Raw genomic sequence first — 26,299 nt, 5'->3', positions numbered from 1 at the left:
GCAGGTGTCACACTATTTACCCGTTGGAGGGAAGAACAGGGAGCAGCCTTACATCACCCCTGACCCCTGCGCTGCTGTTCTCATAGTATATCAACAGCCAGTCAACCATGGAAATGTGAAGTCAGGAGCAAAGATGGGACAAGCAGAGCTGAAAGCCAGAAGCTTTCAAAGCCTGCAAAAAATGATGAATTGCACGGTGATGCATGAGCAGACATTCACACAAACACACACATTTATAACCGCACTTAGATACACACACACACACCTATAGACACAAATCACCAGCAATGACCTGTCAAATGGAAAAGCAGCTGTGGTGGATGGTGAAGCACGGTGGCATATACACCAGCGCGCTGAGGCTGGCTGTGGTGCTGCTGAAGGTGATGTGCTCACCACTGGTGCAGTCATCGGGTGCGACGGCATATGCAGCCACGCTCGGCCTGGCTGGATTTCACACATGGATTCAAGTCCATGAGCATGATGAAATGCTTGATTCTCTTCTAATTTCACCCACTGGGCTTGCATACACCAGCAGTTCCAGACAGACAGACAGACAGACAGACAGACGTGCACACAAACACAGAAGGACAACAAACCGAATCGTACCATGAGCTTATGGGCTCGAAAATAATTTTACCTTCAGGCCTGTTTACGCGATCACTGTAATCTTCTTGTTCCTTGATATTTTTGGACTTACACAGGGAACATTTAGTGTAAACCTTCTATAAATCACTGTAAGAGTTTAATCTACTCAATATTAAAACATTTACATAAACACAGACACACTAAACTTACCCATATTTTTCTGTCTTTACTTTTGACATGACCTGACTTTCTTCTTTTTTTTTGTTACATTATTGACAATAATTACAACTACAGTAATCTCTATTTTGAACGACAGTAATTGCTGTAGATGGTTGACTGCATCATAATATTACAGTTAAACTAAATTATGACACTGCACTTGTGGATTATTTTCACAATGAATGAATCTAATGTTCATCCCCATAAATCTATAAAGGCCAATATGGCAAATTTAAATATGTCTATTAAATATTATCATTTTTGACAAACTAGAAGCAGAGGATATTTGGCATTTTGCTGGGTAGGTGAATTTATTTCTCATTTAAATAAATCATTTCATATCAGTCAACTAACTGATTAAGGGATTAATTGTTTCAGCTCTGATTACCAACAAATTATCTCAAAATAAGTCCTACAGCCTAAACAATAATTTCCTGAAATAGCGAGATACAGCAGCAGGATTAACTTTTCCAAAATCCCTAAGAAAATATCAATAAGTAACCTTTTCATGTTGTGTCACTGGCAAAGCTTAGATTTAGATACAAGACGTGGTTAGTTGGAAGGAAAGATCATGTTTTGGGTTAAAGTAGACCTGGTTAAGGTTTTAGAAGGGCGGCTGGCTTAAAATGACAGACTGGCTGTTGTTCTCAACTGCACCTGCTTCCTACAAGGCCTTTGTTGTTATTGGGTGTCTTGTGAATTCCTCCTTCTCTCCCATTATAATCACTATCGCGCCTGGTAATTGTATCGCACATAAACAAGTCGTTTTGGGGGCATTTGCTAAAAGGACTGATGCGACCGCTGGATGCAGCTTAACAATAAAATGTAACTATGGGTCATAATAGGCCACTTGCACAAATGACCAAGGGGCTGATTTTTATGGGTGTCTCATTTGAAAGTGAGCACTCAAGCGTTCTCTTAATGTAAACTTGAAGTAGAAAGAGCCTGAGCTCAGTGCCGCAATCAAAGCCGAATGCAGGTCATTGGGAAGATTTGCAGGGAAACATGCCACTGTCATTTTCCCGTGAAATAAACTTTCAGTCTTGATATTGTCAACTATCAAACCCAAGGCGTACTAGTGCAATGGATTTTTCCCTAGCAGACAATCAGGCACTTAACACAACTCATCAAAAATACAGCTGCAAGAGGTTTAATCAAATCTAAGCCACAGGACTGAATTTAAAATTTCAGTGCTCATTTTCAAATCTCTAAAGGGAGCTGTTATCAATTAAATAACAGAGATGTTAGTCCAATATAACCCTCTGAGACCTCTGGGATCACTGGGGAGTGGTCAGCTAGTGGTACCCAGGGTAAATTCTAAACATGGAGAAGCAGCACAGCATCAGCTGCAATTTTTAACACCAAGTTAGAAACTATTTCACAAGTGCTCCTTTATAAGATCATCCATCACTGTATTTCATTTTCTACACAGTTCTATCTATTTTATTTGTGTTCATTTCCCCTCTCAATTTAATTATAATTTCTGAAAATTTGTGTGCTCCTTTTTCTATCTTTTTATCTATTTTACACAAAAAAGAATTGTAAAATGCTTTTAAATGTTTAAATAGTTTTCTTCAGTATCACTGTCTTGTTTGTCCTTGTTCAGCACTTTGAATCTAATTGTGTATGGAAGGTGTATTTATACCAAATTGAAAGCAAGCAGCTACTTTAAATTCTAAAAAGAAAAAGACGCGTTTCACCTTCCTCAAGCTAGAATTAATTTCATTCCTTGAAAAGTTCAGCCGCACCTTACATTTTTGGAATAAAATTATATATAATCAGCAGTTATTGAATTGTGCAATATATCCACAATAATTCAAAAGGGAACAGTTTATGACTCACTACTTTCTTTGAACAGGAACCTCTAAAGAAATCTCACTGAAGTCTAAAGAGCCAATAGGAAAACCAGTCGACTGACTGTTGCTCTCCCAATCGGCCTGTCTCGCCGCAGCTCATAAAACGCTGCCTGGGAGCTAAGAGCGAGTTGTGCATTTTACATGAACGTTAATGAGGGAGACGAATACAAAACTCAGTTATCCCCGGGGTTAGGGTTTTAATGGAACAGATCATTCGGCCATCAGTTAGATACACAGGGCCTGCGGTGCCACATCTGCACTGACAGAGCAGCGACAGGTCGACAGGGACCAGATGTACGGCACCGACTGTCTTTCTCTGTGTCTGGTACACGAGCACATCCAGGATGCAGGAGCATAATGCTAAAGAAGATTTGGTGTTGCTTGCAGAATGTGCTGTTCCCTCCGTGTCGCAAGTACATTGGAAAATTGTTCCATGCAGCACACAGGAGACAAACACGCCCTTTCACAATTTACACAAACACTAACATTCCTCTTGTGATCAAATCTCGAAGGTTTAATTTGATGAGGTTCAGATACCCAGCAGCCAACCCCTACAAGAAATGCAAATGACGAGGCAAATAATCAAAAGCAAAATAAAAGCCTCACGCGCAAATCCTATCACTCAACGTTTGCAGGCGTTCGGCAGAGAAAAATGGAGTGAATTATACACTCTATTATCATGAGTGCAATGGCAACCCTGCTTGAGAAAGAATGAAGCGCATAATCACATTTGGGCTTATCGAACTACTACCTGGAGCATGAAAGAGCCAGCAGCAGGCCTTGCTGCATCTCTGTCGATAGGAAGAAAATAATGATGGGCGTGGAAACAGATGCAGTTTGAAAATAAAGAAGTCCATCAACTCCTGTGGGTTTACGAACCAGAATCGGCTTCTCTGTGACACATCCCCCACCTCAAACACCATCCATCTTCCTATATCTCCTAATGTTTCCTCCTGTCATCTATCACAGAGGCACACGCGGGAGATGTGCTTCATGTTGCTGTAGCCTGAAGACAACAGGCGGCCATATACAGATGAACTGCAACAGTGAAGGCAGAGGGAGGGGGGGCACAGCTGTGGTTTGCAGCTGTAGCCTCAAACCCCAATCAGTTAGGTTTGTGTGCTACAGGTAAATTAAGCGCACAGAGATAAAACGGCTTGTAGGAATAACTAATAAAAAAATGGTGTTGGCAAACAGCCAGCAACTGTGGCGGTCCTGTGTGTGTGTGTGTGTGTGTGTGTGTGTGTGTGTGTGTGTGTGTGTGTGTCTGTGTGTCTGTGTGTGCGTGTGCGTGTGCGTGTGTGTGTGTGTGTGTGTGTGTGTGAGAGAGAGAGGGGAGCCTTCCTGATGATGATTATGCCTTCTGATTAATTTGAATTATCTCACATTCCCCATCTCTCTCCTCTTCACAGACACCTTTTTCGTGCGAATAAGACTTTCCAGTACAACGTGGCAAATATCTAAAAATAGGCAAGCGATTGAAAGATAGCTGCTCGCGACAAAGAGCTCCCCACCATAAGAGGATGGATGGGATATTTAGTTCATTCGTTGTCCCCTGTTTTGGTCACACTGGAGACATTTTTGTTCAATGAGGTTAAAGCTTCCCTTGCTGTCAAAATCCCCTAAAGGAGGAGGTTTCAAATGGCACAAAAGAGGAGCCGTTCTGTGATAGAGAAGTGAACTGAGATGACCCTGGTGAGGCTTTGGAACTTTTGGAATGGCTTTCTTTCCCACCTTTTAGTAATGTCTGGATACATGCCTGACAGCTGGTAGAAAGTCAAACCACGGCTAGATTCGTCAGCAGCGCATGGTGAGGAATCACAGAGCTAAAGCCTGTTTACAAAGGCGGCTGACATGTTTGCTGCTCGATGGATTATGTTTTTCTGGAATGCCTCTGTTGCAGTGAAGAGTACTTCAGTGACTGTGGACTGATAGCATCAGATATGCCTGTACTTAAAGTCTAATCATAGGTTGACTGAAATATTGCTTTTATCCACAACTGCCTCACTCTCCCGCCTCTCTCTCTATTGGTATATCTCTGGAGTCGAAGCTGAATAAACAGCAATAAAACACTATTGATTTGTTTACAGCCAGAGTGACCCATGGTGTTAATAGCAGACCTAATAAGAAGCACGCACAACAAAAGGTCCGACAAAGTGGAGGCTGATCCATATCTTCACACTACGTCTGATCTCTGGTGGAAAAGAAAGACTAATGAGGTGGTTTGTTACGATGCACCGAGACAAGTTCTTTCCTGCAGGTGGACACGTTTCCTCATTTAAAACATACATAAAGATTTAGGGGTTGACTCAATTGCTTCGAGGCTTCAACTGTTTCCATTGAAATGAATGTTGAAATCAATTCAAATCCCAAAAGCACATGAAATAAAACATAACAAACCAATATTCTAAATTGTGCGTGAACATGAATGATTATTTTTAATGTGTCATCATCCTCACATTGTGACAGGCCAACAAGCAATGGTAGCCAAATTTACCAAAGTCAAGGATTACTTGGGTAATAACCAAAATTTGAAAAGATGGCCCACAAAATCTGCATCGGACATGGAGCTACAGCTCTATTCATGCTGCATGTGCTTCTGACGATGTATTTTGAAAGATTCAGTATCCCTTTCCGATTTTACTCTCAGGGTCATGATTTAGTTGATGGCTTAACTAGAATAAAGAATTTTTTTTATGTTATTATATTGTTTACTGTGTATATTCAGTACTTTTTCCTTTTCTCTCTCCCTTTCAATGCAAGAATATTATAAGTAAATGAACATTGTTATATGTAAGTGTTCATTTATTTTGTTATAAAATAAATATAAATAAGAGTGGGAAATAGTGTCATGGCAAAATCGCACTGACAAATATTTTTCCGAATGGATGTTTTTAGTTGAGGCGATGCAGATGTCTCCTCCTCTGCAGCTCAGCAAGCAGTTACACTCGACTGGCTTTGCCCTTGGCAGAGATCAGCAGCTTTCATGTCAACATAGAAAGGATGTCAATATTGTATAAGAACTAATCATTTTTGGAATTTATCGCTTTAGGAGTTCCAGAAATTCAAACTCCAAGAGATAAGGGTCAAGTGTGACAAATTGTTCATCCCAATGAAGTGGAATTTATCCACCTACTGTTCTTTTTATAAATCTCCAAATCAATCTGCTCAGGTCATTCAGTGGGAACAAATGAGATGAAACATGCAACCAGTAACCTGCAAAATGCTGGGGATCACAGTAAATGGATATGAATAGCAAGGTAACCCATATATTCCATGTAGAAACATGATAAGTCAAGTAACATTACTACAGTAATATTAATATGCATGTAAAGTTGCTCAGTAACGAACAAAGATTTATAAGCATTCAAATTGGAAACAATGGAAGACATCTTTGTAAAATATGAAATCAGAAGGAAGCATTTTAATCCTCAGCCAAGAATGAGAAAATCATTCAGTTGTTCAGCTGGAGTTTCACACTTGAGCAGACAGCTGTGGCAGTTATAAATATCTGTATCACGAGCTGGGATCTGTATCTGTGAAGAGAGCTGAACTTCCACCAGCAGGGCTGTGCTTCTATAAATAGCAGGCTGGCTGGCTGGCGGCTGGCAGGCAGCTCTCTCTGCCCCCGTCTCCGCTGGATTTGATTAGCCCCGAAGAAGCTCTGCCCTCCCCAACTTCAATACCCCCCTGACACTGCACGTGTATGTATGTGTGTGTGTGTGTCTAAGTGTGTGTGTTTTTGTGTGCGGGTGTGTATATGTGTGCGTGTCTCTGGAGGCCTGGTTCTGTCTCACTGCACACAACCACAGACGCACACTTCATTGCTGAAATTGCTTACGTCGGCTTTTCTCAAGGGAGATCCCATTTTCCTCTGAGCCAACATGTTGAAGGTTACATCTTGTTTAAATTATGACGCAGCATTTATTTTATGTTGCGGTACCCAACACAAAAGACACAACATAATTATCTGTTGCCTCAAATTGAGACAGGATTTATTACCAAACCATAGTTTCTCTCAGCTCTTCTGATTCTTTTAGCTTCTTTTAGGTCTAGTATTGGTTAGTTTCCAGGCCGAAAACGTACTAACACTCTGATGGAGCCCACTTCGTGCTATGTTCCTAGCACTAAACAGAAAAACAGAGTTAGCAACTAGCTGTTAGAACCATGTAGAGCATAAAGCAGACACCCATACAGATTATCTCTGATTAGAGAAGGTGGAGACCAAAACAGAGCAAAAGTGAGTAAAAGTTTGAAAGTTGATCATACAGTCAACTCCAAATAAATCGCATCTCTTGATCTGTGTCCGCTGGATGTGTAGTTTTACAAATATTTGCTACAATCCGCTTGCTCTTCCAGGCAGAAAACCTATGAGGCAACCAAAATGTATTATTAAAATTATCAATGAATATGTCTATAATAAAAGAAAAAAAGATTACTCACTTAGTCTGTCGGTCATTAACTGCCCATTAAAATTTCCCAGGCCCAAGGTGCTTTTAAATACTTTACTTGCGCTTCTAGAGGTATATTTAATTTATAATTATGCTGCATAAAACAGAAAAAAGCAGCAGATCTTTACATGAAACCAGACAAAGTTTTGCCTCAATGATTAACCGATGATCCAAGTTGATTGTGAAATGAATTGTCAGTTGATCAGCAAATAAATTTGCACATTAATGACTTATCCTGTAAATACAAAATAAACAGAAGCAAATCTTCACAGGCACAACTGAAAACTTGAACACCGTACTTTGTTGGTTTAGAATCACAGTTAGCTTTGAATTATTAATATTCACTATCGTAGGTTCTCGTATCACCTAGCTCTACTTTCAATCCAGAGTTTCTATTCCTCGTTTCAAGGATACAATACGACCAAACGAAAAAACTCTGAGTGTCTCCGAAACCCACTCTGAGGGTCACTGTTAGAGATTTTATTGCAGTGTCCAGTGCAGTAATATCTTACAAATGACCACCTGAAATGGAACTATTTCATTTCATGTTTCCTGAGTGAGTAGGCGCACCTCATACAGGAGATTGTGCCCTCTAAGACCCCTGATGTTGGCAGGAGGAAGCACAGCAGCAGCCATCACTCCCTCACACACCGTTCGCCTCAGAGAAGCACACACATCTGCATTCCCACAGCCATCTCTGGATTGCAGTACTAAAGCCTTATGAACAGGAACGTGAAACTGCATTGGATGCAGTTTGCAAACCCCTGGACATTTGGTGTTTTGAAGATAATCGCTGGGTGTGTCTGAGGGGGCCTGCCTGTTTCTGCATCATAACCTCACTTGAAATGTCCTAGACGACATCTGTCAAGTGAAGACAGGTTCTCAGGAGGACTAAGTGACTGAGCAGGACTGCACACTGGCTGGTTTTAAAATGAAAGGTGGGTTTACTGTCTCGCCCTTCTTTTATCTTACCCTCTGTCTGTCACTCAAATCAGCCATCACTTAAACCCCCCGCTGATGGAGTTGGTGGTTCAAGCTCCTAATAAAAGTCTGCAGCTGCTGTTTGCATGTTTGTAATCAAACATGGACGTTACAAAAGAAGCAAGGACATAACCCATCGATCTTTGAAGATACTGTCAAATCAGAAGAGAATCTGAAGAGAAGATGTGCTCGCACTGAGGAAACGGAGGCGCAGTGAGACGTATAGATCCAGTGACGAGGTGAGGAGAGAAAGTGTCAAAGACATCAAGTTGTGGATATCCCCTCGTGCTCTGATGGGGATGAGTCACTGAAAATGTGTAAATAATCGGCAAAACCAACCGACTGAGGCAGGACCTCCCTCACCTGTGGGGGATCCATCCCACACTGACACAATGAACATTTTTCAAGGCCACAGGCATTTAGCAATTTGGTGGGAGGATTGAAGAATGGGTGCTAAGACTGAGAAATGAAGGGCAATATAAACACGTTAACTTCTCCTGTGGTGATTACAGATCAGTCAGGATTGAATGCACTTACTCTCCAAATTCAAGCGTACATTACAATAAGTATTGCCGCCAGGATAGCTAATGGACACACATACAGCAGATCGCATAAACAACAAGGGGGAGAATCTACAGGTAGAAACTTTAAAAAAACAAAACTGTAAAAATTGGCCTAAATTGGTTGAGGTGGATCTCTCACTTAATTGGCCCACCTAAGATTTAGATATGCAGGAAACACCCTTCTTTAATGCCGGCAAGTTTGGCTTGAATGTTTTCAATTTCCTGTGCATCTGTTCATCCTTCCTCTCAGCCAAAAAACACTTATTAGCAGCTAATAAAAAATCACTCTCGTTCAGTCACACACACACTGACAAATCAAGTTTACACTAGCAAATCACCTTTTCAAGAAGTAGTCTAACATATGCGGAGACATAGCTCGAAAACGTGGCAATAAGTGGACTCGAAGAGTTCACAGAGATGTCTTCAAGCAACACACCAGCACTCTCCTTTTGAAAATCGGAAGGTCAAGACTCTGTGTGAGGATGTAGAGAGTTCCGATGAAGGTTCGGATGAAGGTCCCATACTGCAAATAACTTTGTTCCTCATTGGCTTTGTCTTTTGAAAACTGTTGAGTGCCAGTTTTCAAAATTTCGTGCTTTACATAATATCAGTGCATTACCATGGTTGAGGTTAGGAATATAAGGTGTCACGCATCATCAATTGGAACTTTCTACAAGTTCGTGTTTTTTTCTATATAGACAAACACATTCTAACAACGTGTTGCATAAGATTGCTTGGATTTTTTTTTTATCAATGCTGCACCCATCCACCTCGACAACATGAAGTGCGCAGCGGGCTCTGTGGGTTTGAGTCAAAATCCTGAAAACAATACAGCTCTTATTGACGATGAGTCATGCAGCTGGGATTAAAACATTTACTATCATACGCAGGCAAATCAGTGCATAGACACAGTGAAATGAATCACCCCCAAGTGTGTGTCCAACAGTATGTCTGCAAAAAGAAAGCAGAGTCGGTACAACCTGCTCGAAGGCGGAATTCTTACAAGACAAGAGTCCTTATGTAATTGGCTTTACTTAAACAATGGTTCCAACACCACGTTCTGTGATGAAACACGAAGCTGTCACTCAGACTCTGCCTCTAATAAGCCTATCCACTTATTAAAATGCCAAGCTTGTCTTTTTAACATCGGCTGCTTCTGTTTCCACTCTTCCCTGAATAGATACTGCATATCTAACAGGCTATGCATTGAATCCAAAGGGAAATTAATTGTTCATGTTACCTGCAGAGCTGCTGTGCTGAATACGGGAGAGGTGAAGTCAGTACAGTAAAAATGTGAGTGAGCCCACCAGACAAGACACACTGGTATGATTGGCATCATTTATTCTTCGATATGGTCCCAATATCGGATCTCCATCATTGTTTCATACACTTCGAAATTCCCACTTAATTTTCATTTAGACTTCCTTCAACAATATACGAAACCCTCAGTTATTTACAAAAGATAATTCTCATTTTCTCACAGTGAAGTTACTCAGCTATAATTAAAATTAAAATTAGATTTCCTTTTGCATTTGTGAAAGTAGAGGTTAAATACAAATTATTTTATATTTAATTATTTGATGATCATACACTAGTTATTTGGCTATAGCATGTACTTACACATACTAAACAGTATGGTGTGGCTATAGGCATGTAAGATGCTTAGATTCATCTTCTATCCTTCACAAAATAGCATCAGGGAGGCATCTGATTGGTCCCAAATTCATTTTGCAGTATGACAATGTCCCTCAGACATAGAGCCAGAGTCATCAAGAGCTATCATTTTCATACTTCTGTAAGATATAATCAAGTTTGGTAAACAAACCTGTCCCTAACTAATCACCTTCAAACATGAACAGGAAACTTCCTCCTGTGCTGCCTCTGCCCTTATTCAACATCCTGTCAAGTCTGGGTTGACTTTATTTGGCAGCACATCTGAACATTAGACATCAATGTTGTCTTCTCTCCTGCTGATTCTCAAAGAGGAGAAAGACGTTCCTCTGGTTGTCAAAGCTGAAAGGAAGCAGCCACCACACTCACAGCTGGTGTGGCTGCTGTGCTACGGATGACCCTCAGCAGGTAGACTCGGTCAGACCGCCCAGTTCTACCCATCGCTCATGCAGGGGACCTCCACCAAACCGTCTCCCCTGCTGATCGCCTCAATCTACTGCTTTCTCGTTCTCCATCTGGTCCTTTTTCCTATTATCTATTTTTCCCCTTTGCACCTTTTTGCAGTTTCACACCGAAATCCTGTGAACACTTTCCCTCTTCGTTCTATGCCTGTGCAGCTCGGTGGTTTGAGACCTGATTCAAGGAGCCGAGTGCAACTGCAGCCAAGGAGAGAATCCAGATAGAGAAAACTCAGTGTTCCTTCTGGAGCGTACACCAAAGGCTGTAGTTTGGTAGTAAATAAGTCTACAGAGTCACCTCAAAATTTGCATAAACTTGCACACACTGTTTCCATCTCTGATGTGAGGAGAGATTTCGAGGCAGTGGAGGAAGGTTTATTATGCCAACCTGAGATGGAAAATGAATTGTTCCCCACCTTGTACTACAAGCCAGGAAAGACAAACAAAAGAGAGAAAAAAACTGCTTGCATCTTGATCCAGGAATGAGCAACACAAAAGGGATTGTATTTTATGCATTGTAAAGAGGCGTTTGTGTGTTCACCTTAATATGGCTGTACTCTGCTTTGCCAGACTCACTGCCGAGAGGCTTGGTCTCAGGCTTGGGTTTGAGGACTTGGCGCAGAGGACTGGAGATTGGCAGGCCCGTCACACTGATCCCATCTGAAAAGAAATTGTGGCATCACACAGTCAGCAAAAGAAAACACAATAAAGTACAGGGACATGGCTTTCATTAAACAGGAGGTAGCAGAGCATCACGGTCATCACACTGAGCTGTTTTGTGTGTTTTAATAACATTTATGATCTTCTCACTTTCCTTCATTTATCTAACTAAGATTCCCAACATGTCCCAGAAGAACAATGTAACTCCCAGTTAACGGAATTCAATGAAACAAGTAAACAGGCCAAGACCAAGGGCTTGTTTGCTTAGTTCATGATGTCCTTGCAGTGATATAACTTCTGCTAGTGCGTGGCATCGTTTTTTTACTCTGAGAACAGGGCGGATCAGGAGCAACATGGATTAAGCTGAAGGCATTAATGACATTAATGAGGGAACATAGAGATCATCATGTGGCTATGTGAGGGGGGTTGTAGTTACTGTTGGTAAAGAGGACACATTCTGCTGGAAACTATGGGGGGAGTGCACAAACCCCAGAAACTGTGTTTTCTGGAGGCAGTGTATTTGTCTCAGCGGCAACACCTATCGTTTAGGGGAGGAGCACACAAAGTCACTGCGCCTCAAACCGGACTATAAATGAGAAAGGCGCTGTGTTGACATCATAGTTGGCAAATTAAATGACCAGTCTGTCGAGTCTCAAGCATAACAGCAGCTTAACAAACCCACTGGAGTAACCTTGACTTACTCCTTGGGGTATGTCATTGGTGAATTATAGGGCTGGGCGATATGAGTTTAAAACACCATCATGATTATTGTAAACTTTAACCTGGATAATGATTAATGAACAATGTAATGTACTATTTTTTTTGGCATTGCCCATGTTTCTCTGACAATGTCTGTATTGGAATTGTCTCACAGTATTGTGATGTTAAACACAATGCAGTGTTTCCAAGAGTGTGGAGGGAGGAAAGAATAAACTGAATCAACCGACATGAGCCAGATTAAGTCAGTGAGAGGTTACAAATATAATTTTACATTGCATCATTTTTACAATTTTTATAAGAAAAGATAGCTGGGCTGGACTAGAACACTAACAGCACATGAGCCAAGGTGCTTATTTAGGGTCATGGTTCTGTCCAACTCTTTATTTGGTTTACAGCATCTCAAGCCAGTGGAAGGCAGGAGAAATTAATTCTTAATTCCATCTGCTCAAATGTGTTTCCCTTGAATACATATACAAAGCAAACGGGTACGAAGAGAGCGCATATAGCTCCACCAGGGCTCTATCTCGCAAGGTTAAAGAAACGGAGGTAAATTTCCTGAATTTAATCAATTCAACAAAAGCAGTTCCGAAATGTATTGGATATTATGGTTTCAATATATAGGAATAAAAACATTTACAGTGTAAACAATGACAGCATAAGCCTCAGCCGAGTGTGTAGCCATTATGTGGATATCTGAATTTTTTAACCACTCCCTAAGTTTTAACAATTAGCTGATGCTATCTAGCTAAAGCTGATCAACTTTACAATTTCAACTGAAGTCATTGGTTTGAAATTAGCTTGGGCGTCGACAAATTGTCCACTATTGGTTTGGCATGGCAATTGTGCAACAGCAGCTTGGCAGCCATTGCAACAGTAATCGAGGAGGACTGGGCTCAGCAAACGGTCATTTGAAAGTTTGTTGTGTGCAAAAGCACAAAACTATTGCACTCGAGCACTGTAATAAACCAAACTTTCACAATGGTTATAATTATCATAGAAGCACTGGCTCACCTTCAACTGTTATTCATGGCCATGCCTTTGTTTCCATTAACTTCCAAGGTTTCATTGAGTTCCAATAAAATATAAAGTTGAAAATTAACCAGTTTCTCAATCCCTTAAAAAGTCCTGATTTCGATGGCATTTCCCTAATTTCAGGGCAAAACTTTTTTGTTACCTCAAGCAGATTAGTGATTCTTAAATAAAAAGTGTAGACAACATATTTTGACAGGACATACACAACATATGTTTATTTATAGCAATGATTCAACACACTAATTGTATCAGTGTACTCCATCTCAATATACTTAATACAATTTAGCTTGTAATATTTTAAAGAGATGAATCATAGCTTTTACTCTCAGCACATGAAAAACACATGAATAAGTCCGTATCTATGACCTTGAGATAAGGAATAAGACCCTGTGTCTGTGGACACAGGAGCAGCTGCACTATCAGCCGCTGTGTTCGGCTTCACCACAGGGCCCGCTGCTTTCAACCCATTCAGACAATGCTCAAAAATGACGCCCAGAGCCCGTGCTCTGACGTCAAAGAAATCCAATCGCCCTCTGACGTCAATGGAATGCAAAAAGCCCTGCAATTTCCCCCAAGAGATGGGAAATTACCAGCCTTCACAGCAGCCCGGGCATTGAGTTCAAGATAGAAAGAGTCGATCAAACAAAAAACGGCAACATGCTCCATCTGCAAAGTACAACCAAATGGAAAGGTTTTTATCTTAAAAAGATCAGAGTCAAGTCTGAGCTAGAGATTAACACGTATGAAATGACCATGATGTTATAGTGATTGACAATGTAATGAAAATGTAGATTATGCTTAATGTACCACAACTTGTAAAGACAGAGGAGTGTTGAGTTGGTATTAACAGCAAACTGAAAAAGCCAATGAATACAGCAAAGTGAAGCAGATCAGAAAACAGACTTCTGATTAAAAGAGTAAATTATTAAACCTAGGAATTAAAGCTTTTTCTCCAAAAACAGGCAAAGTCAAGAAAAGTATAGATTTCTTTATGTATAATTTTCACCTATTTCTCTACAATTTTACGTGAAGGGAACAAAGCTTCAGACATTAGAAACAGACTTTCTTTACCTTATACTATAATTGACATTTAACAGTAATTAACAGCTCACTTACAAGGCTCTGCGTACATCTGGACTATCTCCTGTTATATTCTATTTTAAATAAAGGTCTGGTTCTTTCTTGAATAAAAGAGGTTTAAAACTGGGCTGCTATGTTGTGAGAATTCTTGAGACAGAAAACCAATCGTGTGCTGCGTTCTTGCCACCGTTATTTATTCCATATTGCTCAGGTATATCTGCGGCTTGCTCCCAGAGTCCAAAGACTGGGTAAGGTCAATTTAAGACTGTGACCATGGTTGTGAATGATAGCGTGAATGATGTTCTGTCTTTTGGCCCAGCTTACATTGGTGACGGGTCCAGTGTGATACCTGCCTTTCCCAATGTGAGCTGGGACTGGCCCCAGCCCCCCCCATTTTTGCTATTTGACAAGTAAATATGTAAATATGGACTTATTATAACTATTTAATTCAAATAAATTCACCTGTTTCAGACCAAGCTTCTCAATGCACATTACCTCTACAGCTCTAGAGGCTGATACCCCATGCAGCAAGTTTTTGGGGTATTTTTTTCTTCAACTTAAATCAAGAACATTTATAGTTTTGCGATGGCCATAGTCTTGTTCTTCATTTTATGCCACATGGCCTTGGTTGGTGGAGCGGTGGGATGAAGCCATGATACTGTCAGAAGTTTGTCCTCTTTTTCTTATCAATAACCCAATAGCTCATAATCTCAGTGATGAAGGGCCACAACTGTGTGAAAGCTGTTGTTTGCTATTGATTGTCGTTAGCTTGCTATTGCCTCATTCTCTGTATCCAGCTGTTTAACAGATCAGACATGCATCCAGACATAGACTCAGAGTGGCAGAAATTGAAAGGTCCCAAAATAAAGCCATCGCTTTTAAACTTTATGGCCTGCATCCTCTATTATGGTACTCAGGCTGTTTCAGGAGCTATATATGACATGCTGTGTCCTGCGGCACAGAGACTGTGTGAGTAATGAGTGGCATGATTAACAATGGCATTGCTCACAATCACCCCCCTCTTTCACACCCTCCTTCCAATCAGTATCTGTCTAGCTCTCCGTCGAACGGCCTCGGGGAGAATGGGGTGTATTCAGCATTTCTATCAGTGGCTACCTCGATGAAACAGCAGATATTGGGAGTGTCACTTGAAGAAATAGTGAAATTATTCGCGTATGATCTGAAGGTTCATAAATTATGGGTCTCTGCATTGTCAATTGCTTTGACATTCACATGTCTTTTCCAGGGAAGATCACGTAGAATAAATACTAACATTATGACCTGCTACAGTGTAAACATTAAAAAACCCATTCAATATTAATGGTAATATTAATTTTTAAACTCCAAACAGCTCTTTACTGGTGCTTCCTGTGATGAATAGTATATCAGCTAAAGACACAATATTTCATGACAGTGAATAAAACCACCCACAGATGTTACAGCTTTCTGATTACACATCTATCAGTGTATCAGAGAGAGCATACTAGTATCTGAGCTAATGACTGGAATAGGCTGTAAGCGTAAATTAACATGTCATTTTACAGCAGCACTATGTCCTTACAAATGAAAATGCTAAGCAAGCCATGGAAAGGAAACAACAACTGCCTTTAGGTTGCACCAGGATGAGGCTTTCATTGTTGCTGAGGACTTTAACCATTACATTTTAAGGTCTGTCTTTCCAAAATTTCTTCAGAATGTCTCTTGGGGAGACAAAAACCAGGACCATGTTTACACCAACATCGCACGGCCCAGCAAGGCCACTCTCCTTTCACGCCTAGGACAGTTTGACCACTTAATCTTCTTCTGTCAAGGGCTTTGCCAACTATTTTGCTTGCCATTGACACAGTTCTAGAACGTTTCTTTGCAACGAGGAGGAAAATTAAAACACTTAAAGAAAAATTTTGTACACCTCTGTCTACTGACACCAGGGTGATTCTGTTTTCTGAGAAAGATAAAATTGGTGGGAACATGTCTTTCAAATACATTGTAATCTAATCTTGATAATTTATCCCAGTAGCAAAATTTCACAAAGTCCAGAACTGTACCAAGGATTTTTACATTTTTAAAGTTTCAACATGTTGGTTGTCATGAGGTGAAACTGACTATTCATACACCTTGTTCTGTGCAGAAAATGAATTATGTTGTCTTGGCCACATTGATTTATAGCTGGCTTACGCGATGCCATGTTTGAAGGGCCTAAGTGTAGGCCAAATTGGCCGCTTCAACAAAAGGGCATGTTTTCTGTTGGCCAACGAGGTCCATGTCATCAGCATACTCAAGCAATCTAAACTGCTCCTCATTGATCATAATTTTGTTCGTAAAAAGAGAGAATAGCACAGGGGAGATTTAAATAAAGAGCTTGACAAAAATTCATGAACATGTCCATGGCCTTTCTTTTGCAGGCATACACTGTTTTATTAACTGTATTAAGCAGATACCACCTACTCTATGTGACTAGATGGAACATGGACTGAATTAAAGAGTATAAGTTTATGACTGTGCAGGTCCAAACTGTTTTTTGTCATGTTCAGTAGCTCCACTCACTCGGATTTTGTTTCATGTGCTCATTTTTCCAGTAAATTTGGTTTAATTGGCTCTTTGACGTTACAAAGCATGGATGAAACGTCATGATTGACAGCTGAGACTGAGACAGGATTGATCGAGTGTGTGTATTGGCGGGTTGAATCCCCTGATTGTGCAGACTGGCTCCAAATGTGCAAGGTGGTAGCGTTCATATCCAAGATATTTTGGCTTCATCAAATTGGGGAAAGTGGATATGTGTCATCCATCTTCATTAACAGTCTGCGGCTGTGACCAAATCTTTTGAGCTAACAGAAAATTCTGCTCCTTGAGCTAACAGTTGAATCTAATCTCTCAGCTTTTAAGCTTTCATTCTCTGTGGGATGCTGACTACCCTGAGGGTGAAGGTATGTCTCTGGTGATGTCTCTTCACAAGCAGATACTCTGCATTCTGTAATATTTTCCTTTTTGCCAGGTAGCCCAGTTGTCAGTGACATTTCCTTAGCCATGCACATCTGTGAATTTGAGGGAGAGTGGACCTTTGGAAGGAGCAGTGATGGAAGTCACGTCACAAAACGTGAACAAGATTACAAATCAGACCAGACGTTCTTTGAGGCACTTTGGTCACCACCAAACAAATAGGTTTGATACCCTACTGCTCTGACCGAAGCAGACAGCAGCAACTGGAAAAGCTTTCAAGGAAGCGTATTAGGTTGAGGAGCAGCTGTGTTGTTTCACTTGACAGCGGCAGAGAGCAGCATGGAAATGGAAATCTAACATGAACTTGTCAAAGGTTATTACTTTAAGAAGTATTCTTTGGGACTGAACCTGCTGGTGCAAGTTCAAAGTTTAGAATTAAAAAACTAGCTACAGAAGTAGGACAGCAGTGCATTTATAGTGCAAGTCAACTGAGCACAAACAATGAGAAAACAGAAGAAGAAAAAACCTTTCTGTCCCTTACTAATGTCAACAGGGCTTCTGAATGCATCTCCCTCCTTTAATCCATACTTCAGTTTGTATAATGCGTTTCCTGTGTCCCATAACTTTAGATGTGGGTATTTACTGTGGTACAAGATGCAGCCTCCAAAGACAACCATAGTGTTGACCGTAGACAACTAGGTACGAGACTAATTAAATGCATTAAAGCATGCTGTAAGTCAGCATCATTAGTCGTGAGAGATGACATCACCCTCATCTGATTCAGAGTTATGGTAACATGGTATCAGGTCTGACCGAAATTGAAATGTAAACTGGTATGAGGATAAATCAATGTGGCTCGGCTTGTATTGAATATTCTCACTGCACTCTTCTATGATTTGCCCCCCCTGCCTCGGCTGAGACACAAGGGACACGCGTGCAGCACCATCGAGTAACATCGCGGTTAAGGCTGATGGCTTGATTTTCATCACAATGTGCAAATAAATACAGCTTGATCAATAAATAGCATATATTAGCTTTGATGAGTTGACGCTGACGATGCATTATATCACTGTCAATGTTCTGACAGGCGGGCGTGAATCTGGTACGAACTAATTCCCACCTTCAGTGCAGCATGACAAAGAGTAAACACTGAAACTTGCTCCCATAAGGGCTGCATTTTATATTAAGTATGGAGAAGTGCTGATGTTAACACAATGTGCAAGCATCATACACACCAGACAGACTCTGACTCACACTCCACAAGCTGTGAGCTATCATTTTATTCTCAGGCTGTAGAGGTGGAAAACTAGAAAGTATGAAAGATTGGGAGAGAGAAACAAAAAACAATACATGTAGAATTTTTCACAAGAGAGAAGTGATGAACATTCACATGTTCACAATCATCTTCAGATCTGTTCGAGGGGGGGAAGTTGGGTTGTACACTATTTCCATTAAGTTCTGATTGTACTGACCTTCCCCAGTTAAACTAGAATACTGCATATTTCAACTGATTTTAACTTAAAATACCTGAAATAATTTCCCAAATTCATACAACTGTCTAAGGATAGTATTTTCAAATGCATCTCTTAATTTTTCAATATCTCCTTAAAATGCAGTTTCCATGTCAAAACTAAATAGTTAAACAGTTTGTCTAAAAAAGATGAAGCTTCAGTCTGAAGGCAATTAGCTTGGCTGTCAATGAAATCTAGAAGAGGAGGGAACACCGGACTCAGCCCGGATAATACAAATCGATGAAAGATAGAATATGCAACAATTCTTCATTAAAATGTCTAAAATCAATTCTACCTTTGTTATATAAATTATTGATTATAAATCCGGAAAACTCTCAACATTGTATAAAAGGTATCAGGGCTTTTTTTGTCATTTACCTGTGGCTTTGCCTGTATCTGTAACTTCGGGGGCAAACAACTAATGACAAAAGAAAAACTCTGCCAGCCAGTTTGCCAATACGCAAGGCAGCTTGTTTTCCTTCTATTGTTTGGAATGGTCACTTGACCATTTTTAAAGCAACATTTTACAACCCTTTACATAAATCTCACTACCACCAAAAAGTTACGATTTACCATGATGGGCAGTAGGGATAACACAGGCTACGCACCAGAAGTGCAGAGGTAACATGTCCATAAAAGCTAGCCAGCAGCACTGGCTGTGTCTACAGGCAATAACGTTTTAAAGATGTTTTTATAGTAGGACACTGTGCGTGACAAAACTCCCATCAGCCTTAAATGCACCGCCTGCAATTTTAACACTCTGCATTAAATTTATGGTAAATTTAAGCCAATTAAAGACAGTTTAAGACCGTAATTTAGTTGATTTAAATTTAACACTTTTTAGGACTTTTTAAGGAGCCGAGAAAACCCTGGTAATGGATCCCAATTATTCATTGACATTTGCTGAATAAAGTGAATAAAACTTGGGCTGTTTATTTAACTAATCAACTTCTGGCCTCATTTTTACCATGGAAACAAGAGAGGTATAAATCCTCTTCAAGCTTCGAGTAGAGAGCAAAAATGACATATTTCCCAAAATGTTGATTCACCTTTTTTTGAAACAAAAAACTATTTGTCTTTTTCTTTGTCAATTCTTCCAAGTAGTTATTCTTCATTGTGCCTGAACAGCTTCACTTGTCTCAGACTTGTTGTTCTACAATTACAGCGAACTTTCTAAGGGTGGCTGTGGCTAAGGATGTAGAGCGAGTCACCCTCTAATTGCAGGTTTGCCAGCTGCTCCCCGTACATATGTCAAAGCAGGACAGTGAACCCGAATTGCTTCAAACGCCTTGTCTGTGTGTGTGTGAGAGAGTGTGTGTGCGTGTGTGGGTGGGTGGCTGTGTGTGGTGGGGTAAAGCACTTTGGATAAAAGCACAATATAACTGCAAACCCTTTAATATCCACTCACCACTTACTTAGTGTTGTAAAGAAATCCGAGGCATTTCACACCAAATGGAACCCATTGGCTCAAAATGCAAAGTTGCGGGAAATTGACAGATTTTCTGGCTAAGTTTTATTAAACATATCCAGAAGGTGGGGCTGCATTAAAATATATATGCATTCAAGGACTTGAGTTGTTTCAAGACGCTTTTTTTTTATATGCTGCATTGTAGCAAATAGTAAAACTGAAGAATCATGCATCCTTCTTTCTCGTCTGTTGTTGTGCCTTTAGGAGAAGTGCTTTTTTGTGTTATGGGTTGATGTGCACGGAGACAACAACAATAAGTGTCTTTTTGAAAATGGCACAGCGGAGCAGCAGGGAACATAATTCCACAACGTTAACGAAGATTATCACGATTTTCAAAATATAAACAGTCCTGAGACAACCAATAAGCTCCCTCTGATACAGTAGAAACTCACACTGACATTATGAGACCATTGTAATAGATCCGATTTTATAACGACTAAATAACAAGATTGCAACAATTTCATTTCATTTGTTTTCCAGACTAAATTCTAGTTTTTCCTTTTTTGTATCTTCTCACCTGATTCTCAGCAAGTAATTGAATAAACCTTTTTTGTAAACACTTCCATAAGAAACAGTTTCCTTAGCAACAAATGCCTCAGGGAAAGTGTATTGTGCTGCTGCTGCCTCAAACAAGGAAATAATTTACCACAATATGGCAGTATTAAAATTTGAACATGGCCATATGTGGTGGTGAAGCAAGACAACAGAACAGTTGTTGACTGCACCAGCTGTGCCTCGAACAATCAAGATTTCACAGTTGAATTAGCAAAGATGGCAGAAAATAGGTAATCTCCTCGCACAGGAGTACAGACTGAAAAACAAAGCCAAACCACTGACTCTATGCAAATAGGTTCATTAGTATAATAACAACATTATTATAGTGATTACATTATTGTATTAGAGCGTGAGATAGCATCAAATGTGTTTAGCAAAAGCTGCATCCCATAATGTCACCTTAATAACTACATTCCGAGCTGCTGTAGGAACCACGTCTTATCTCCCTAATTCAGGGCCCCAATTATTGCTCAGCTAATTAAAACTCGGAAACAGTATCACTTAAATGACCTCATGAGAGGAGAATAGAAGAATGGCCCGGGGCTGAAATAAACATGAGGCACTGTATATGTTTACTCTCCCGGTTTTCTGGCAAGGTAACGTCATGTGGTGCAGAAGCAAGTCCATATTGATCGCTCACTATTCATCAGCGCAGAGAGTCAATGGTGAAAAGGTTCAAGCGTCTGATGAAGGAGGCAGAGAGGTCAGGAGCAAGACGGGAAAGAAAGGAACTACAAGAAAGACTGGAGAAGGAATGCCATGAATGAGCTTCCAGGTAGGGGGAGAAGGTCAGAGGTTTTTTTTTTAAAAACTAGGAATAAAAATCACAAGAGAGGGAATTTGACAGTTGAAATGAGGAAGCCAGAAGCTAGGAGAGAAATGGAGGAGTAGAGACCTCGAGACCTCTCTCATATTACTGTTGAATCTTAAATAAGGCAGGTAGAATCGCTGTAACAGAAAGTGCTCCGTCTGCAGGGGCACATTAACACTAATTTCTGCATCCGACACCTCAGCGGGCGGATGGTACGTTTCTACAATCACCCACCACAGTGTTGCGACTAATGATTATATTCACTATCGGTAATTCTGTAACTGTTTGATCAATAAAATGTGAGGATGTTGTTGATAATCACAGTCCAACATGATGCCCTCAAACCTCAACGATATGCATTTACCAATGATATAAAAGAAAAGAAGAGTAGAGTCTAACATGCAAATGTCAATTGTTTCAGCACAAATCCACTAAAAGAAAAACAATGCACATGGAGGCCATATTCATGGTTCCATCGAGCAATCTGTAACGTGATGACCCATTTTGACCCATTCCATCCCAGTGTTTCAAACAGAATTAACTCTATATCTATAGTGGTAATGACAGGTAAACCGACTGAAGAGCAAAAGATCAGTTATGCGTAGGATAAATAACTGCATTAATGCCACAGCTGCAGCTGGAACTCAGAGTTCTAATTATCTGCATGGATGGTGAAAACATTATGGACCGTAGCGTGAGCATGTGTTAGCACACATTATCGGAAACACACATTGCTGGGAAGCATGAGCGAACATGTGGCAAAAAGCACTGCACATACCAGGTTATAAATTTCATATGTTATTATGAGAAGTGTTTTTGGTTCATTATGAATATGGAGTGCTGCCACATTCTAGATGCTTAATGGGAAACACTGTGTTCATCCACTTCAATCTCATCAATGGCCATACGAACAAATAAACCCTCGTTTGTTCTTCACATATTTATATTCCTGTTTGGCTCTGAATATTTTCTAGTAATTTCTTAAGATGTGCAAAAGGCAAAAGAAGACGGTTTCTTCAAATGCAAGTCCTTGAGATCTCAATGAAATCATAGCACAGTTAATGGTGAGCTCTTTTCCAGCAACACCTATCAACGCTTTCCTCTCAGCGATGAAAGTAAAGCATTGTCTATTCAGTAAGATATTGAACAGGTTTGCTGATACCACAAGTAGAAAAAGGTGGCCCCATGTCAACCAGGCAGAAATGTCATGGATAACAACTTAAAAGGGGATAATCATGACTAAATATACGGCAATTAATTTCTATATTTGCTGTTTTATGGTTTTCATGAACAATGTCTATCATAACATGGGAACCTGTATTACTGCACTATATAAATGTAGAGATAGCAGTTTTAAAAGTTAATTTTTGACAACCACAATGTCTTGAGCTCCCGCACATTTAACAAGCTCAGCAGGTTTGCACTGACAGATGCTGCAGGCACTGAGTTTTCATTTGGGTTCATATGTGAATTCCTGGGTCCACTCACCGTCATTGAGGTCCTGCAGCAGGTGCTCCTGACCAGAGAAGTCCACCTTGACTTGGATATTGACAGTCAGCGTCACAGCCTGGCCGGGTTTTAGAGGCAGGTGAGACAAAGCCTCGTCTAGCTCCCAGCTCAGAAACTCCCCAAACATTTTCTCTGCACAGAATAAAAAAGAAAAAATGATATTTCAATAAAATAACATGCCCTTACACAATAGCTCCTTCTGGGATACAAGACAGTGGATTTTGTACAACATTTTTAGACAAAGAAAAGTGAGACTGACAATGCTGACGATGTAGCCACTGAAAAACAAGTTGCAAAATGTTGTCTATTAAGCAGAAATAGTCACTTGAAGATGCTGGTTACGGTGTGAAAAGTTTGGGCAAAAAAGAAGTGGGGAGAAAAAGAGACGATGTATTTTCATGTAGCATTTTGCGAATAAAGTCAAAATGTTAAGAATAAACTTGAAATTTCATTATTAAAGCTTAAGAATCTAACAAATTACATCAAACTACTATGATAAGCACATTTGACTACCTCTACAAAATGGCTTATATAAGTGAATTGTTGGAATTTAGAATCACTTCAGAATTGATAGTAACAATGAAATTCTTTCTCCTTTAGAGCTCTAACACATTGGAGCATTGCTGAATTTAGCTGGTAATGAATAAATACAATGATGTCGATGGATAAACCATACACGCCTTTAACTGGATTTGAGGAATTTACTTTTTTCTCAACATTTTGACTTAGGTCATGAAAAAGTATTGAAAAATAAAAAATAAAAAAACAGTATAGATTGCATTTAGATTTTAATGTTATTCTCAAATTGCAAAGTGAACATCTTCCTCCTCTCATGCCTAATACCTTCCTTACTTATGCATTTTGCTTTCTGGTGCAACAAAGCTGCTGATTGGCCTCCTACCTACAAAGACTTTATTTGCACGCCACCACACCTGACTATATCCCCGAGCCTTCCACCTGACATGAACGACTCAGCTGCATCTACTTCAACCAGGGGCATCAAATGAATGGTGCATCACCTGAATGGAGCATGTGTTCCATCTGTGCAGGTGAGACACTCCTGCTCTCGGGGATGGCAGGAGCAGCAATCAGGCTGATTAAAGCAGACGCACAGCAGAAGGGGAGATGCGAGCTCACTGTGCAAACAACAGTTTACATGGCCGTGCTTGTCCCAAAACCAAAGGCTTTAAAGTCCTCTAAGAGGATGTGAATGTAGGAGGCATTAAATAAAGATTTTGTGAATTAGTCTCCACTTTAAATATTCATACATTCAGAGCTCCTTGTGGTGAATTAAGCGAGAGAGAGAGTGAGAGAGAAAGGAAAGAGGGGTGGAGAGTAGTAGGGCAACGGGGAAATGACTTAGAAATAGGATTGAGAAGAGAAATTCATGTGAATGTGCAGCATAAGGAATGTGGATGACGTTACTATCATTTCACTGCTAAACTATGAGTCAATGCCTGTGAAGAAACGTTTCTTCACAGGCACTGACTCACGTTGTTAAGTATTAACCAGTGACGTTAATGTTTTTGCAAATACAACATGAAGACCACGTCAGTGCAGCTTTAAATACTATCCAGCACACTCAGATTTGAGATTTCCATCCTCTGTGGTTTTGATAATGCCACTTTTCTTTCTCCCTCAGTGATCGACCTGAGGGAAACTGAAGAGAAGCAGTGAAGCTGTAAGTCACGTATGAGACAGACCAATTGAGGACGGATCAGAAACAACCAGGGAAATTGAATGAGACACTGTTCGACAAAGTATTTTGCTTTTTGAATCAAGTTGAAAATCGAATAAGTGAAAAAAGGCGGCTAGGTGCAGCCAGTTCAATACAGTTTCCTCAGTCAACATCCAATAGCATAAACAAAAACTGAAATAACAAGTCCTCTACGCTGCCATACCCTAAACTTCACAACTCAAACAGTCACATTCATAGCAGCCACAGAAATACACTCAGTTGCTAGTTTAATACACCAAGCTGAAACTAATACAGTCTCACACAACAGCACTGTGATAAAGTCATGAAGGTTATACTGTCCAGTTTGTGTTGATTGGTGATTTGCAGGATAAAGTTTGTGAAGCTGTTGAACAGGCGGTTGCATTGGTTGATTAGTTGGTTTCATATATTGCAGAACTCTCCAGCTGTGCTTAGAATGCTCTAAGCTAAATGCTCAAATGCTCAAAATGACCTGACTGACATGCTGATGCCACTGAGATAACACCATGTTCAGTGTCTGAGTGGCATTCAAACATTGCATTACACACATAGTAGTTAGAACTAAGTTTATGTCACTAGTTCTGCAGGTATTTAGTCATAAACTGACCTGAGATGGCCAGTCTCAGGTCAGTTTAGATAGATAAAACACCTGGGATATCCACACCTATAACAATTCATTCTGAAGGAACATGAATGTATCAAATTTTTTCCAATCCATCAAGAAGATGTCATGATATTTCAACAGATAAATGTGTTTCACTGTAATTTACCCTGCTGGTGGCGCTAGGTTAACAAGAGTCGTTGGGAGGTGACATAGCTCTTACTGCTTTCCTAGGTTGATGGTTGGCTATTGCTTTAAACCCTCACAAAATTCTAATATGCATCAATATACTCAGCAGGTAGCAGATTGTGTATTCATGCTTTGTAGTGCTTATGTGATCATGTGTGCATTCAAACAAAAACATACCAGAAATATGTTTGTACCAATCAGTGGAATTGTAAAAACTAATTTCTGAGAAACAAGAAAATATTATTCTTTGAAATCTATTGTTAAAAGTCAAGATAATACACAGAATATAAGCAATTTGGAGACTTTGTTATTAAGAAAATAATAGTCATGATGGGAGAGTTCTGGAACAAATACACAAGTGCCTTACTGAATAGCAGCCATTAGAACTACAACTAAACCGCATGAAAGTGCTTATAAAGTCCAACAAGAACAAAGGACTGCAAAGGCAGCTCTGTTTATGATAACAAAATCACTGAAGCAATATTTATTCCCTTTTTTATGGGCTGCAGAGCTAAAGCTGTTTTTGTAAATATTGATATGAATGTGCATAAGTGTTTTAGAGGGCAACTGAGTTATATCCACAAAAGAGCAATAAGGTAGCAATGACGAACAAAAGGTCTGATGGCTGGTTACTGTCTGCAAAACCAAGACTCTTACTTTAATGTGATACAATAGATTATTGTGTTAAGAGTTTATTTTGTTATCTACAAAATAAACTCATG

At 40.0% G+C, this 26,299-nt stretch overlaps 1 protein-coding gene across 1 annotated transcript in view; it reads right to left on the bottom strand.

The window, feature by feature from the left end:
• Positions 1 to 26,299, bottom strand: part of trappc9 (trafficking protein particle complex subunit 9) — a 185,423-nt gene that overhangs the window by 110,420 nt on the left and 48,704 nt on the right. Inside the window, exons 16-17 of the mRNA XM_061092741.1 lie at positions 23,050 to 23,202; positions 11,326 to 11,444 (exon numbers count right to left, since the gene is read on the bottom strand). Coding sequence (XP_060948724.1) covers positions 11,326 to 11,444; positions 23,050 to 23,202 — 272 coding nt within the window. The remainder of the gene's footprint in view (positions 1 to 11,325; positions 11,445 to 23,049; positions 23,203 to 26,299) is intronic.

The sequence above is a fragment of the Limanda limanda genome, chromosome 19, assembly GCF_963576545.1.
Source record: "Limanda limanda chromosome 19, fLimLim1.1, whole genome shotgun sequence".
Taxonomy (NCBI): Eukaryota; Metazoa; Chordata; class Actinopteri; order Pleuronectiformes; family Pleuronectidae; genus Limanda; species Limanda limanda.
Note: the sequence above shows the minus strand (reverse complement) of the source record. Positions and strands in the feature narration are given on the sequence as shown.